Here is a 17,347-nt window from a genome sequence, read left to right as displayed (position 1 = left end):
GTTAGCAAGATGCAGTAATAGGATGAGAGTGAGAGAGAGAGAGAGAGAGAGAGAGAGAGAGAGAGAGAGAGAGAGAGAGAGAGGGAGAGAGAGGGAGCCCGGTGTATTATAGGGGGTCCTCCGGCAGACTAGGCCTAAGTCAGCCTAACTAGGGGCTGGTACAGGGCAAGCCTGAGCCAGCCCTAACTATAAGCTTTATCAAAGAGGAAAGTCTTAAGTCTAGTCTTAAATGTGGAGACGGTGTCTGCCTCCCGGACCGTAACAGGAAGATGATTCCACAGGAGAGGAGCCTGATAGCTGAAGGCTCTGGCTCCTGATCTGCTTTTGGAGACTTTAGGGACCACGAGTAACCCTGCGTTCTCAGAGCGCAGTGTTCTGGTGGGATAATAAGGCACTATGAGCTCTCTAAGATATGACGGAGCTTGACCATTTAGAGCTTTATAAGTTAACAGTAGGATTTTAAATTCAATTCTGGATTTTACAGGGAGCCAGTGCAGAGAAGCTAAAACAGGAGAAATATGATCTCGTTTCTTAGTTCCTGTTAGTACACGTGCTGCTGCATTCTGAATTAGCTGGAGAGTTTTTAAGGACTTACTAGAGCTACCTGATAATAGAGAGTTACAGTAATCCAGCCTTGAGGTAACAAAAGCGTGGACCAATTTTTCTGCATCTTTTCGGGTCAGGATAGGCCTAATTTTCGCAATATTACGCAGATGAAAAAATGCAGTCCGTGAGGTTTGCTTTAAATGAGAATTAAAAGACAAATCTTGATCAAATATTACTCCGAGGTTTCTTACGGTAGTGCTAGAGGCCAGAGCAATGCCATCTAGAGAAACTATGTCATCAGATAAAGAGTCTCTGAGTTGTTTGGGGCCAAGAACAATAACTTCAGTTTTGTCTGAATTTAACATCAGGAAATTTTTTATGTCTTTAAGGCAGTTATGGAGTTTAGTTAATTGATTACTTTCTTCTGGCTTCATCGATAAATACAACTGTGTATCATCCGCATAACAATGGAAGTTTATAGAGTGATTTCTAATGATGTTACCTAAAGGAAGCATATATAGAGTAAATAGGATTGGTCCGAGCACAGAACCTTGCGGAACTCCAAAACAAACTTTGGTACGTAAGGATGATTCATTACGAACGTCAACAAATTGAAAACGATCAGATAAATAAGATTTAAACCAGCTTAGTGCTGAACCTTTTAGGCCAATTAAGTGATCCAGTCTCTGCAGTAGAATTTGATGGTCAATTGTGTCAAACGCCGCACTAAGATCTAATAAAACAAGAACAGAGACGAGTCCTTTGTCTGAAGCAATCAGAAGGTCATTTGTAATTTTAACTAGAGCTGTCTCAGTGCTATGATGCACTCTAAATCCTGACTGAAATTCCTCAAATAAATTATTATCCTGGAGAAAATCACACAGCTGGTCTGCGACTACTTTCTCAAGGATCTTTGACATAAAGGGAAGATTAGATATTGGTCTATAGTTGGCTAACACCTCTGGATCCAGGGTGGGCTTTTTTAGGAGAGGTTTAATTACAGCTACCTTAAAAGACTGTGGTACATAGCCTGTTAATAGGGATATATTGATCATATCTAATATATGAGTGTTAACTAAAGGAAAGACCTCCTTAAGTAGCCTAGTTGGGATGGGGTCTAAGAGACACGTTGATGATTTAGATGAAGAAATCACTGCGGTCAATTCTTGAAGAGAAATTGGGGAGAAGCAATCTAAATATATATTAGATTCTACAGCTGTGTTTGAGGTTAGATAGGTAGGCCTACCATCCGAGGGCAGGAGGTCATGAATTTTGCCTCTAATAGTTAGAATTTTGTCATTAAAAAAGCTCATAAAATCATTACTGCTAAGGGCTAAAGGAATACAAGGCTCAATAGAGCTTTGACTCTCAGTCAGCCTGGCTACAGTGCTGAAAAGAAACCTGGGGTTGTTCTTGTTTTCTTCTATTAATGCTGAGTAATAGTTTGCTCTGGCATTGCGGAGGCCCCTCTTATAAGTTTTGAGACTGTCTGTCCAGATTAAACGAGATTCTTCCAGTTTGGTTAATCGCCAATTCCTTTCAAATTTTCGCGATATTTGTTTTAACCTACGGGTTTGAGAGTTATACCAAGGAGCAAACTTTCTTTGCTTTGTTAACTTCTTTTTAAGAGGAGCTACAGAGTCGAGCGTTGTTCGCAGCGAGCCTACGGCGCTATCAACAAAATGATCAATTTGGGAGAGGTTAAAGTCAGCACGGGAAACCTCTGTTACTGAAGGTATTGGTATTGAATTTAACGACGAAGTAATCTTTTCCTTAAATTTTGTGACAGCACTATCTGATAAACATCTAGTATAGTAACTGTTGCTAAGTGGCGTGTAATCGAGTAAAAAGAAATCAAAAGTAATCAGATAATGATCTGATAGCAAGGGATTCTGTGGAAAGACTTTTAGGTTATCAATTTCAATTCCATACGTCAGAACTAGATCGAGGGTATGGTTAAAACAGTGAGTGGGTTCATGTACACCCTGACTGAAGCCAATGGAGTCTATTAATGAGATAAACGCGGTAGCCAGGGAGTCATTATCAACGTCGACATGAATGTTAAAATCGCCTACAATAATAACTTTATCTGATTTAAGAACTAAACTGGATAAAAACTCTGAGAATTCAGATACAAATTCAGAATACGGGCCAGGAGCACGGTACACTATAACAAATAAAAGTGGCTGCGAGGTTTTCCAGGTCGGATGTAAAACACTAAGAACGAGGCTTTCAAATGAATTATAATCTAGTTTAGGTTTAGGGCTGATTAACAGACTAGAGTTAAAAATGGCTGCAACTCCCCCTCCTCGGCCGCTGCCTCGAGGAATGTGGGTATTATTATGACTGGGAGGAGTGGACTCATTTAGACTAACATATTCATCTTGACACAGCCAGGTTTCAGTGAGACTGAGTAAATCAATATGATTATCTGATATTAATTCGTTTACTAACACTGCTTTAGACGATAGAGACCTGATATTTAACAGTCCGCATTTAATTCTCCTGTTTTGTCTTTCTGTCACAGAAGAGGTTTTAATTTTTATGAGGTTGTTATGCACAACTCCTCTTTGTTTAATTTTAGATTTAAATAATTTAGGTGGTCGGGGGACAGACACCGTTTGTATAAAACTATGAAAACTATGGCTGGGTAACTGAACTAGAAGCTCAGAGAGGCGTTTAGGACTGCAACTCTCTGTCCTGGTCTCAACTCTGGGTTGTCAGGGATTTAAATTACTAATAAAATTTGCCAGGTTCCTAGAAATGAGAGCAGCTCCATCCAAAGTGGGGTGAATGCCGTCTCTCCTAATAAGACCAGGTTTTCCCCAGAAAGTTTGCCAATTATTAACAAAACCCACATCGTTTGCTGGACACCACCTGGACAGCCAGCGGTTAAATGATGACATGCGGCTAAACATGTCATCACTGGTCAGATTTGGGAGGGGTCCAGAGAAAACTACGGAGTCCGACATCGTTTTTGCATATTCACACACCGAGGCAATATTAATTTTAGTGACCTCCGATTGGCGTAACCGGGTGTCATTGCCGCCGACGTGAATAACAATCTTACTGAATCTACGTTTAGCTTTAGCCAGCAGTTTTAAATTTGATTCAATGTCGCCCGCTCTGGCCCCAGGGATACATTTGACTATGGCCGCTGGTGTTGCTAATTTCACGTTCCTCAGAATAGAGCTGCCAATAACCAGAGTTTTATCCTCAGTGGGTGTGTCGCTGAGTGGGGAAAAGCGGTTGGAAACGTGAACAGGCTGGTGGTGACCCGTGGGCTTCGGCTTGGAGCTGTGCTTCTGGCGAACCGTAACCCAACCTCCCGGCTGAACGGGAGTTACCGGAGGACAGTTAGCAGAGGCTAAGGCTATGCTATGTGGCTCCGCACCGGCTACAGGGGGCTGGCTAACTACCGCAGCTTTTGAATGGTTTTCCATGGTGTGGAGCCGCGCTTCTAATTCACTAAGCCTCGCCTCCAACGCAGCAAATAAGCTACACTTATTACAATTACCACTGTCGCTAAAGGAGGCAGAGGCATAACTGAACATTTGGCACACCGGGCAAGAAAGAGCAGGAGAAGGAGAAGCCATGGCTAAGCTAAAGTAGCTAACAAGGCTAAGAGCGTGCAAACAACAGCTAAGAGATTAGCGAGAAAGTCGTAGAAAGAAGGAGAGCTATAAGTGCTTAAACAGAACCAGTGTGGGTTATGACTTGAAGTAGACGTTAAAGCAGCGTTAAAGCAACTGAGGTGAGAAAGCAGGCTAGCAGAATTCACCAGAGCAGTACAGAGACACTGTCACAGAAACACCGGAAATGACACAACTCGCTTACCGCAATACGTCAGCACGTGAGTCCAACACACTGCAAGTTAAGAAAATGTCTTTACCCATTTGTCAATACATGCACATATTTAAGAAAAAGTGTCACAAACAGAGAAATCACATCCAAATACAGGAATGCCCTGCAAACGCAGACAACAAAACTAAATACAGATGTGCACTGCAATTACAGAAATCACAACGAATTACAAAAATGTGTTTAAATTCACTGGACTACAAATGATTTGTCATTTGTGAACATCTAAACTGGACGTGAAGGTTTTTTCCTCTGGGTCTTGCCATTTGAAATGGCAAGAGACAGCATGTTCTTTGTTCTTCAAACAAAGGACAGCCATTTGGGACTCATCTCCACAGGATTATTGTCATACCTAAGTGAGAAACCAGTCTTCAAACTTGATTGGACAGTACTTTCACAGTGACATGTGACTCTGTGATGTCACCAAGAAAACTTTCGGAGACATTTCTGCTCTTCATCTCTCTCTAGCACCAGCTCTTGCCCCTGAGCTATTGAAGGGGGAGCTTACTCTGTAGAAATGCACTGCATATACAGACAACGCAGCTTCTTAAAAAAACGCTTTCTGATTATAGAAAACAACCAAATACAGAATTGTGCTGCAATTACAAAAGAAGAAAACAAAAAACGCGCTACAAATAGAGAAAACACAACCAAAAACAGAAACGTTTGATTGTGCCTTCTCTATTTGCAGCCTCCTTCTGCATGTGTTTTCTTAAAGCCACAGTGTGTAGGAATTTCTCCCATCTAACGTTAAAATCATATATTGCATTCAAACGGATAGCACACTCTAGCGCCTCACTGTTTCAAACGCGTATTGCCAACGGTAGCCGCTGTGTACCAGAAAGCTATTATAATATTGATGAAACCATGTCATCCAATGATTCATAGAATATTCATTCAGGCTCCAACACAGACACACGTGACGCGAGTTGACAAACCCCCTCCTCACCATGCTGGCTGTGTTTACAACATAGGACTGTTGGTGTGGGTGTAAATCGAAACAAATCAATCACATCTTGTGTTTTGACAACTGACAAGTGGCTAACAGCTGATAGGGGCCAGCGCCACTGTTATCTGTTAGCACTGTTAGCACTGTTAGCTGTGATTGCATTACCTTTCTCCTTCAGCAGCCCTTTTCACCTGGGAAAGGTGACCGTGATGTTGACCCTCGTTTTTTGAATTCGCCGGTCACGTTGCCTTTTTTGATTCCCTTTTGCACTTTCTTGGCGACGAGGATTCCGTCTCCCATGATGCTGCATATGCATGATCCTGCATTATGCTCAAAGAGTGGGACTTTGTTATGCTGCAGTAGTGCCGGGGTAGTAGCGAAGCACCTCTTGCTCCTCTCCTTCGGCTTCTCAGTCACGCAGCACTGGCCTGGCTCTCAATGAAAACGCCGAAGGCGGGGCTGTATATCCCTTGCTGGCAGATGTATTTTCAAGATGGCGAAATGTTATGGAACCCCCCAGACGATTTGCCCACACAATGTTCAAGCAAAGCCGAAATTCTCCTTTTACGAGAATAAGTCAGATTATTGGTAGAACACCAATGATGACATATTTATGAATGCAGACATCAATTTTTGCCAATAAACAACTCAAAATGTTACACAATGTCCATTTAAGTTGCAGTGTAATGAGCTTTAAGGGCCACTGCACCTTATAGACTGTTGGATGACATTATTGAGTCATTAACATGAAAAAGATATGTATTTATGGATAACAGTGTGTGTGCGTGTGTGTGTGTGTGTGTGTGTGTGTGTGTGTGTGTGTGTGTGTGTGTGAAGGCGTAATTCTCTACATCCTCCTGGTGGGATATCCCCCATTCTGGGATGAGGACCAGCACAGACTCTACCAGCAGATTAAAGCTGGAGCTTATGATGTAAGTTTATTACAGACACTCTCTCTGTCTCTCTCTCCCTTCTTCTCTTATACAGTAATGTTTGGCTCGATGATCTAAGAAATGTTTTGTATCACATCAAAACTTCCGTCCAACCTTCCCACCCCCTCTCTCTCTCACGAGTTGAGGTGGATAGATATATGTTGAAAGTCCAGTACATTGGATCTGATGCTTGAACTGGGTCAGGATCCACAGGTCAGATAAATGACAAGGTCAGAGGGTCTGCTTATGCACCTGTTTGTCCACTCATGATGGAAAGGGGATGAATGTACATTTCATTTTTTTAATGTTGTGTTATTATTAGATGTGGATTTGATTAATGACAGTGATTTAAAACAGTGGGGAGCAGCAGCTAGTTTAATACTCAAAAATCACTTTGATTTCATGTGTAATTGCAGCCAGGACGGATTGGGTATGTGCTACATCACAAACACTCCCACAGTACTGGGCACTGTGGGCACTGTTGTAAAATGTTCCATATCAGTGCCAATTCATCACCTTACTTTTGGTACTCAAGTTTTTGACCACTATTTTTGCTATGGGGCAATGTTTTAATGAGTGGGTCCCCATTTTGTTTAGTATCTCATGGATATAAGAGGACATACATGCACACTCCCAAGCACACAGATGACACGATACACATTCCTGACAATATTTTGAAGCAGCTCCACAACTCTGCTGACTAACATATCAAGAAAAGTAGCAGTGCACCATAACAAGACAGAGGAGAAGACTGCAAGCTACCAAATATGGATGTAAACCATGTATGTTTTCATTTTTATGTCTCTGCACCAGCGATAGTTGTGGCCAGAGGCATTATGTTTTCAGGTTGTCCATCTGTCTGTACGTACAAAGGTCCCATTCTCAATTTTATATTTTTTCAAATTTGGCACAAATATCCACTTGGACTCAACAACGAACTGATTAGTTTTTGGTGGTCAAAGGTCAAGGTCATGCAAACGTCTCATTCTCATGAACACAATATCTCAAGAAGACTTTAAGTGATATTTTTTTATAGTTGGCCCAAACATCCACTTTTAGTCAAGGATAAACTGATCAGAATTTGGTGGTCAAAGGTCAAGGTCACAGTAATTTGTCACCTTTCTTAACATGAAATCTCAAGAATGCCATAAGGGATTTTTTTCAAATTTGGCACAAATGTCCACTTTGACTCAGTGATGAACTCATAAGATTTTGGTGGCCAAAGGTCAAGTTCACTATGACATAGCATTCGTCGCATTCCTGTGAATGCTGTATCTCAATAACAACTTGAGAGAATTTTTTCAAATTTGGCAGACACGTCCACTCGGACTCAACAATGAACTGAGTAGAATTTGGTGGTCAAAGGTCAAGGTCACTGTGACCTCACAAAACATGTTTTTGGGCATATTTTAGGAATTGCTTTGCTAATAATGACAAAATTGAACACAAATTTCAAATAAAATAAAATGAAGTTATGACATTGTTTATCCAAAAGATCAAAGGTCAACTTCACTGTGACATCATAATATTCTACATAAAACACTTTCCTGGACATTATTCAGTGTCATATCTCAGGAACAGTTGGGGAGACATTTGGCCAGATACTAAACTGGTGACTCTAATCTTGGGTGTCCTCCTTGAAACTGACTATATAGATCCTCTGTGCTGCCAGGGGGGAGATATGTGTGAAGCATCCATGTTTTTGACAATTGATGCTGGGTTCGCGGAGGTATGAAACTGCAAGGCCGTAATTCTACTTTCAACAAAATCTGTCCAGGTATTTGGTGCCAATTTAAGTAGTGGACACTGTGAAAACTCAACTTACGTGATTCTGTGTAAGTGAATGAAAAGTGAATAAAAAGGACTACTCAACAAAAAGCATTTTCTAACTTCTAAATGTGCAGTAATCTTGCTAAATTGTATGTAGACATAATCCAGGTATATTAACACTGTAACTGGTTGTCAGAACATTTGAAATGGTTTCTGTGATGTCATACCTGCAACAGTTCCCTTCTCCTGAGTGGGACACAGTGACTCCAGAGGCCAAAGACCTGATCAACAAGATGCTGACCATCAATCCAGCCAAGAGAGTGACCGCCACAGATGCACTCAAACACCCTTGGATCTGTGTAGGCAACACACACACACACACACACTATCAATAAATTCAGTGAAGGCAGGTTTTCTTCAAAATATAATTGCCTGTGAACACACTTTATAATACTACAAACTCTCTGTGGTTACAGCAACGCTCCACTGTGGCGTCCATGATGCACAGACAGGAGACTGTAGAGTGTCTGAAGAAATTCAACGCTAGGAGGAAACTCAAGGTGAGTGACAGCAGGAGCTACTCTACAAGATGGCTTATCCCACAGATGACAGACCAGCCCATCCTCATTCCAAGTTCATTAAATATTGACGCTTTGTCATGCCCCTCGCTGTCTCATGCCAAAGGCACCCTTTAGTGTCTTCATGAGGGGCATCGGCGCAGCTTTCAACCAACTACAGTGTAAACCCATCTGCTGCAGTACTTGATGCTCTGAGTATTGCATGTTATATGCACAGTGTCTACATAGGATGAGAGGGAGGAGAAGTTGATGGATTAAACAAACCGGACTTTCACCCAGGAGGCCACAGTTTGTGTCTCATGTGAAACCAAAATTCATCTTTGTTTCAACGTAACCTTATGTAATTTATGTACAGTCATCATGCACTGATGACATGTAACATAACATATGTATTTTTTTTTTTTTTTTTACCCAAAACGTGATCTATTTTCTCAACCTAACCAAGTAGTTTTGTTATCTAAAATCTTACCGTGACAGGAGTTGCATGAGGTCCTTATCCATAGTCACTATGTTAGCTACAGTAGATGTTAGTCGACTCGCTCCCAGTTTGGAGAAGCAGCCTGTTTCGACAGGGAAGCAGTTAATGGCCTACAGTTCCCCGTCTATGCTCTTGTCAAAGTCACCAGACTCCACTGACAAAAACAGTCAATTTAGCTTGCTGAACACAGGAGCTGCTGGTCTACTGCTGCTTTTAACAGTTAGTTCGTTAGTTAGTGTTATTGTGTGACTTTGATTAATCTGAACTAACCTTTTTAAACACCAAAGTTACACAATAACACAAACAAAGTAACTGATTGAGGCAGTGGTAAACCAGCAGCTCCAATGTTCAGCAATGTTAAGTCACTATTTTTCTCAGTGGAGTCTGGTTTTGAAGAGAGCGATATAACGGCCTCATTTTCCTGTTAGAAATCAACTGTCTGACAGTAAGGTAAAGCAGTGAAAATACCCTCAATATATTGAACACCTGAACAGATATTGATTTTTTTAGGTGGCCAAAATATGTTTTGTCGCTTACCCATCCACAGCAGTAAGTAAGTAAGTAAAATTTATTTGTATAGCACTTCTCACAGAGAGAACTCACAAAGTGCTTCACAGGATTAAAATACAACCAAGAATACGTACATACAAACATACAGAGACACAAAAATGAAACAACAGCAGTTGTTGGAAAACTAAATCTCTAAAGACAAGTTAAAGAATGCCTGCCTATACAGACAGGTTTTAAGGTGCTTCTTAAAAATATCGACAGATGCTGCAGCTCTCAAATTCTGTGGGAGGGTCTTCCACAATCTGGGCGCAATGGACTCTAAGGCCCGGTCGCCTCTAGTTCAAAGCCTAGTGCGAGGAACTGCCAATAGACCGTGATCGGCCGACCTAAGTGTCCTACTAGGAACATATACATGCAGCAGGTCGGACAGATACTCAGGTACCTGATCATGAAGGGCTCTGTATGTTAAAACAAGGATTTTGAACTGGATCCTAAAGCTGACAGGAAGCCAGTGTAGGGAGGCCAGGACAGGAGTAATGTGACAGTTTTTGGGTGATTTGGTTAACAGCCTGGCAGCGGCATTCTGCACCAGTTGAAGACGATCTACAGAAGTTTTACTGAGACACATGAAAAGAGAATTGCAGTAATCCAGACGTGATGACACAAAGGCATGAATGATCATTTCCGGTTCAGCATGTGATACAACAGATCTCAGTTTTGCAGTGTTTTTAGGGTGGAAAAAGCATGTATGGGTCAACATGTGGATGTGTTTATCAAAGTGCATGGCCTGGTCAAAAATAACTCCGAGATTTCTCAGGTTAGAACGGATATTTGAATTCAGGGACCCAATACAGCTAGCCACCTTAGAAGCAGTACATTCAGGAGCGACAACAAGGATCTCGGTCTTAGCAGCGTTAAGCTGGAGGAAATTGTTGACCATCCAGTCATTGATTGCAGACAAACAGTCAGGCAGTACATTCAGACTGTCGGTCCTATCAGGATTAAAAGAAAAATACAGCTGAATATCATCTGCGTACATATGATATGATACACCCTCAAACCTGTTGATAATGTTTCCAAGAGGAAGCATATACAGAGCAAACAAAATTGGACCCAACACTGAGCCCTGAGGCACCCCACAAGAAAGGGGGACGGAATCGGACATAAAAGGACCAGATGCTACAGAGAAACGTCTACCAGAAAGGTAGGAGGCAAACCAGTCAAGGGCACTGCCTGAAATGCCAACACAGTCACTGAGCCTATCTAACAGGATGTGGTGATCCACAGTATCGAAGGCTGCGCTAAGGTCAAGCAGCACTAGGATGGTACATTTACCAGTGTCAGAGGCCATCATGATGTCATTAGACACTCTAAGAAGTGCTGTCTCAGTGGAATGCTTCTGAAGGTAACCAGATTGAAATTTGTGATGGATACAATGCTTATTTAGGGCAGGGACTAGTTGGTTAGCAACAACTTTTTCTAGAATCTTTGAAATAAAAGGCAATTTAGAAATGGGCTTAAAGTTGCTAAATAATGAAGGGTCCAGATTGGGCTTTTTAAGAAGTGGCTGGACAACCACCTGTTTAAAATAGGAGGGGAAGCAGCCAGAGACTAGTGAGCAGTTAAGTGAGCAGTACATTGCTTAGCTTCCATGTCAGCTTGCTTCTCCAAACTGGTGGCGTGCCAACTGCCATCTTCTGTAGGTAACACACTGTCTATGGATAAGTACCTCATACAACCCCACTTCAGTGCCCTGCACATTGCCATCAGATGTCAAGGGGTGTGACATATACCCCTTTTTGACAGTTATGGGCGGGCTTGATTTGATTTGGTTTGGGCTATCAGCACAGTGCAGCAGGGATTTGCATCTCTGTTACAACAGGGATACCTGCTTGCAGGTGTGTCTTTAACTAATGACAGCTCGTCTTGAGTGATGACATTTAAAAGCAGCAGGCTGATCTTTGGCTAAAGTCCCCTGTTATTTTTGCTTTATTTTTTTTTCCATCACACAGCAGAGCAGCTAAAAGAAGTTTATCTGTTGGAGGTGAGTTGTTTGCAGAGGTGCAGTAAGAGCCTGTTAGCAGCTCTTTATCTAACATCTCACTATGGCAGTTCTGCTTTACTCTTCCTCCCTGCGGCATTATTAGACTTGCCTTTATTGAAGAAATGCCACTAAGAGAGTTCCAGTAATTCAGTAATAAACACATTTAATTTCCTAAAGATTATTCACAATATAAGTCCCCCATTATTTTGTTATGTAAAAACTTTTATTTCGAAGGAGCAGAAAAGGGAAGTGTTGAGTTGTCAAGCAGCAACTTCACACAACTTCTAATATGGCTGACAGTGAACATGAAACAGTCAAATAAAGCAGATATCTAAAGTAAAAAAATGATGCAGGAGAGAAAAACACCTTTGCCTCTGGTCCCCTGCAGACAGAGGTGAGTAGAGTCCTGTAACTCACACGACTTGTTTTAGGAGTAGAAGTAGGGTCATCAGGGTTTTGCTGTGGTCTGCGAGATGTCACCACTACCCGCTTGAGGGCGGACAGTCGGGCTTTTTGGACCTTCTCCAGAGAAGGTACATCTCTGGCACAGCTTGGCCTGGCATGGCGCGTTTTTACTGATAATGAAAATAAAAATCAGCGCAGCATGGCTTGACTCAGCACGGCCAAAATTGACAGCGGAAGAGGCCCAAAAGTGTCGTTATTTGATGACCTGGAAATGAGAACTGGTTGGAGGACCTGTTCAGTTGCTACATTCAACTCTGATGTTTTGTCTTTTTGCTGAATACACTGCTCAACCTTTAGCCCTTTAGCTGATAAATGCTACAGAAATCAGCCAAATCCAGTCATGGCAGAATTATAGTCATAAGTATTAATCACTAATCTTTTAGTCAAAATTAACACAGGAGTTAGCCCCTCTCAGTGTCCATGTCTCTTTCTTTAGGGTGCTATCCTGACTACGATGCTGGCTACTCGCAACTTCTCAGGTAGGAATGAACCAGTTATGGTGAAGATTGACGACCTCCTTGTCCTGCCTGAAATATTGCTCCCTTACATCAAAACAGTGTTACACGCTGTCAGTTTTTTTCCTTGATGCCTCCTTTACTCGGTTTCTGTGATGTATTGTGGTATTGTTTAGGGTGCTGCTCTTTTGAGTGCATCCTTTTTTTCAGTTTCCCTGGCCTTTGAGCCTAATAAGCTCCACTGGTTCTCCCCTTTTAGTGTCTATCAACAGAGACTGAACAATCACACAGATCGATGCAGTCCCATCGTCAGGTCCCTGTAAAGGGCAAACTGTTTAGACTGCGTCTAACATTATTGATGTTCTCTTTATGTGAAATGACACTCAAGATTACATTTTTTTTATTGACAATCATTTTAGTGTGCAGTGTTATGACAGTGACTTTAGTGTTTACTTTTGTTTTTCTCCCTCCCCCCTCTTGTGTGGTAACTCATGTGTAAGGTAAGAATTCTTGGTGCAGTCTGCTCATCTTTACACTGTCACACTACACTGCAACCTTTGATGATGAGGCATGTCCACCACAGTACCAGTATAGGGCTCTAACAAAGTGTATCCTTTGGTGGTCATATTGGAGGAAAAGAAAACATTTTATATCTTAAAATTCCAAAATGTCCAAAATGCTGATGGAGCATGGTCAGTAGGTGGTGGTACTATGAAAGCATTCTCAGTATGTTGTATCGAAGGGTTATCCATGGATGGCAACTGTAGTAAAGTGCTTGCTGTCATTCAGAGTTATTAATAACTTCACCAAAGGCACTAAGTTCTACCAAAGTTGGTCAAGTTCAGGTCGCTGTTTAGCGTATATGAATATGACTGATTCTGCATCAGTCTACATACTTTGTATACACAGAACAGTAATTCTCAGACTGTGATGATTTGGTACAAATACACAAACCATAACAGGTACGTATATATTAGAATAAGTTGTTATATGTTCAGTAATTAGTAAATATAGATTATTGCCACATTGATCAGATTTATATATTTTGATTGAATGAAGAAAAAAACAACCATTGCTGTTTGCAACTAGATTGTTGTTGTTTTTAATTGTTCCTTTTTTTTTTTAAATAATTTGGGACCTAACAACCTTGTTATACATGGTGAAATGTTGATCTTACTGTCCTGTTAAAGGTCCGGTGTGTACGATTTAGGGGCATCTAATTGCAAAATGGAATATAAGTACAAAAAGTAAGGAAATTTTTGTTTGGTAGATTATTTCTTTGTTGGAACAATGCTTCTTGACAATAAATCTTATACTGTTGGAAAGCCGGTTTATTTCCCTTGTAAATGGTGCCACATTTGTGAGGATTATGTATTTGTGGGATGAGCAGCAGAGCTGAGTATGTGGGTTGCACCCATGAAAAATTTGCCAAATCTTCTCTGCCATTGCAAAACAGCTTTTTTTTTTTGCTGTTGCTGTTGATTCGCATTGACTTGTTTTAAGCTTCTGGTACACGCAGGTGAGCATGGGCTGTGAGCATGGGCCCTGCTACAGTGGTCAGTTGGTGTCTGCTCCATGAATTGGCATGCCATGTTTGACTGATCTGGATAGTTGGCATCCCAAGAAGAAAGCACCCGAGGAAGACCATTTCTTCATCCTATCAACACTTAGGAACTGTAGGCAGTCTTCTACAGATTTGCAGTCAAGGTTTGCAGGACGATATGGCCGACGGCTCTCTGCCCAGACAATCCAGAACAGACTGCACGCAGCCAATTTCCGGTCTCATAGGACTGCCAGGAGGCCTGCCATGACTGCCCTTCACCACCAGGCCCGTTTGCGCTGGTGTCAGCAACACGTGCACTGGAACCTGAACATGTAGAAGAACGTCATGTTCAGCGATGAGTCCAGATTCTGCCTACGGCAGTTGGATCGTAGGATCTTTTGGAAGAGGCAGTGTGATGGTGTGGGGCGGCATCTCCCTCACTGGAAAAGCGAGGCTTGTCATCATTGAAGACAATCTCAATGCAGAGAGATATCGAGATGAAATTCTGCAACCAGTGGCAATCCTATATTTCCACAGTCTGGGACCGAACTCTATCCTCAGTGGTGACAATGCTCACCCCCACAGAGCGGGGTTTATCAGAGACTACCGCCAGAATTTAGGAGTGGAGAGGATGGAATAGCCTGCCAGTAGTCCTGACCTCAACCCCATTGAACATCTGTGGGATCAGCTTGGGTGTGCTGTTCGTGCCAGAGTGACCAACACAACACCACGTTGGCTGACTTGTGACAATTGCTGATAGAAGAATGGGATGCCATCCCACAGCAGTGTGTGACCAGGCTGGTGACCAGCATGAGGAGGAAGTGCCAGGCTGTTGTGGCTGTGTATGGTTCTTCCACACGCTACTGAGGCTACTACAATCCACCAAACAACACCAAACAAGAGTCAATAGCACAAAAAAAAAGAAGAAGCTGTTTGCCATTGGCGGAGAAGATTTGGCAAATTCTTCATGGGCACAACCCACATACGCAGCTCTGCTGCTCATCCCACAAAATAAACAGGCTTTCCAACGGTATAAGATTAATTGCCAAGAAGCATCGTTACAACAAAGAAATAATCTACCAAACACAAATTTCCTTACTTTTTGTGCTTAGTTTATATGTTCTGAAGAAGCAGAATTCAAGGCCTGGAGCTGGGCCAGGAAGCTCGCAACCTTGTTCCCTACTTCTCGAATAAACTTTCTTTGTTTTCTATTAAATATCAAAAACTCAAATACTGAGAGGTCAAAAAATCACTGGAGACATGTAGAATCAGGTGCAACTGAGTTTAATGTGCTCGCAGGCAACAAAACACATCAACTCAATGAGTCAAGCTCCGGAGCAGGACTGAAGTTCTCCCTTCTGTGCATCCCTTTTTAAGGCTGGTGAAGATTCTGCTGAGTCTCCACCTTTTTTCTTTAATCCTACCCACTTGGGCTGAACAAAACAGTGTCACGGCTCTCCGTTCTTCCCTTGAAGCCAGCCTACCCACTGGAGCTTGTACATAATGGTATCCCAGCTCTCCCTTTTTCCCTTGGAGCCAATTTCACCGTGTAATGCTTTCCTGGGCAGTCTAGGCCCGCCTCCTAGAGTCATATCAGGCCAAGCTGGAATTCCTCTAACTTTCCACCAATATTTCTGAGCCCATCCTCATGCTATTTTTTTTAAAAAGGATGCACAGTGAATCCTAGGTACTTTTCCACCACAATGCTTAAGTGCTCAATGAGTGTATGTGTGTGTCATAGAAATACATGAAATAATAAATCAGTGTGTGACTTGTCAGTGCACAGAGTACATTGCTTCAACACGTATCTTTAAAGGTCAACTTAAAGGTACAGTATAAACACTACAGTAAATTAGTACATTACACTACAGTTCATTAATTTACAATCACCTGAGTCGGCCATGTTTCTACAGTAGCCCAGAAAGGACAAATCAAACACTGGCTCTAGATAGGAACATTTGCGTTTTTGGCGTTGGCCACCGTAATTCTCCTACATGCTTGGGATATAGAGAAGTTTCAGTTCTGCAACCTCATCCCTAGATATAACTACATCTTACACACTGAGCCTTAAAATTCTAATATTGTGGTAATTATTAGTATTGCCGCACTTTGTCCACTGAGTCACAGGCTTTTTGTCATTGACAGTTAGAAAATTCAACAGGGAGCGGAAAGTGTTGACCTCATTTACATACAGAACCATGAAATCTTCTTAGATTGTCTCATGTCTGGTTCAGTCAGGGACAGTGGATGTCACTAGTAGTTTTCATATGTAGCATGATAATGACAGTCTCCCTTGTTTCAGCCCATTTTTAGGGTTTGGCATGTGTGAGTTTGGTAACTCAAAAAAGACTCGCAAAAAAACGCCTGTTTTGAGGCATGGCCATGGCTAAACACATAACTCCACCTGGTGAGATCACTGAGTTTGAGCTGTACTGACTGGATTTTACAGTGTAGCACCCCTTTTTTAATGCCTCTACATAAAAATAGTCTTATCCTGAGGCATAATGTTTTGGGGTTTGTTTTTGTCCATGCATACATACATATATATGGCCATATATCTGCTTTGAGAGACTTAATTCAAATTTGTCACCAACATCCACTCTGACTCAACAATGAACTGATTAGATTTTGGTGGTCAAAGGTCAACGTTAAGGTCAAGGTTACTGTGACCTTGCATTTGTCCCTTTCTTGTAAACACAATTTTTCAATCGGCCATTTGGAAGATGAACAGATGAAGTGATTTAAACTTGGTGGTCAAAGGTAAAGGTCCCTGTGAACTTGAACAAAACACCTTGAGGTAATTTCTTCAAATTTTATACAAATCTTCTTGGACTCAACAGTGATCCAATGAGATTTTGTTGGTCAAAGGTCAAGGTCATCTTGACCTTGCGTCCATCTCATTTTCATAAACACAATATCTTAAGAAGGCCATGAGGGAGTTTCCTCAAATTTGGCACAAACCTCCACTTGGACTCAAGGATGAACTAATTAATATGTGATGGTCAAAGGTCAAGGTCACTGTGACCTTGCATCCATTTCATTCTGTTGAACACGATCTCTCCAAAACAGCTTGAGGTAATTTCTTCAAATTTTACACAGACTTTTACTTGGACTCAACAATGAAGTGATTAGATTTTGGTGGTCAAAGGTCAGTTTGACTTCACAAAACATGATTTGGCCACAACTCAAGAATTCATGGACTAATTATAACAAAAC

The 17,347-nt window shown here is 41.7% G+C and overlaps 1 protein-coding gene across 12 annotated transcripts in view; it reads left to right on the top strand.

Moving 5' to 3' along the window:
• The window catches only part of camk2d1 (calcium/calmodulin-dependent protein kinase (CaM kinase) II delta 1), a 225,957-nt gene that overhangs the window by 162,884 nt on the left and 45,726 nt on the right, over nucleotides 1-17,347 (top strand). For all 12 annotated transcript variants that reach the window (XM_033609759.2, XM_033609763.2, XM_033609755.2 and 9 more), the window contains exons 9-12: nucleotides 6,194-6,288; nucleotides 8,295-8,417; nucleotides 8,535-8,618; nucleotides 12,570-12,612. In XM_033609759.2, the coding sequence (XP_033465650.1) occupies nucleotides 6,194-6,288; nucleotides 8,295-8,417; nucleotides 8,535-8,618; nucleotides 12,570-12,612 (345 nt within the window). The remainder of the gene's footprint in view (nucleotides 1-6,193; nucleotides 6,289-8,294; nucleotides 8,418-8,534; nucleotides 8,619-12,569; nucleotides 12,613-17,347) is intronic.

The sequence above is a fragment of the Epinephelus lanceolatus genome, chromosome 22, assembly GCF_041903045.1.
Source record: "Epinephelus lanceolatus isolate andai-2023 chromosome 22, ASM4190304v1, whole genome shotgun sequence".
Lineage (NCBI taxonomy): Eukaryota > Metazoa > Chordata > Actinopteri > Perciformes > Serranidae > Epinephelus > Epinephelus lanceolatus.
Note: the sequence above shows the minus strand (reverse complement) of the source record. Positions and strands in the feature narration are given on the sequence as shown.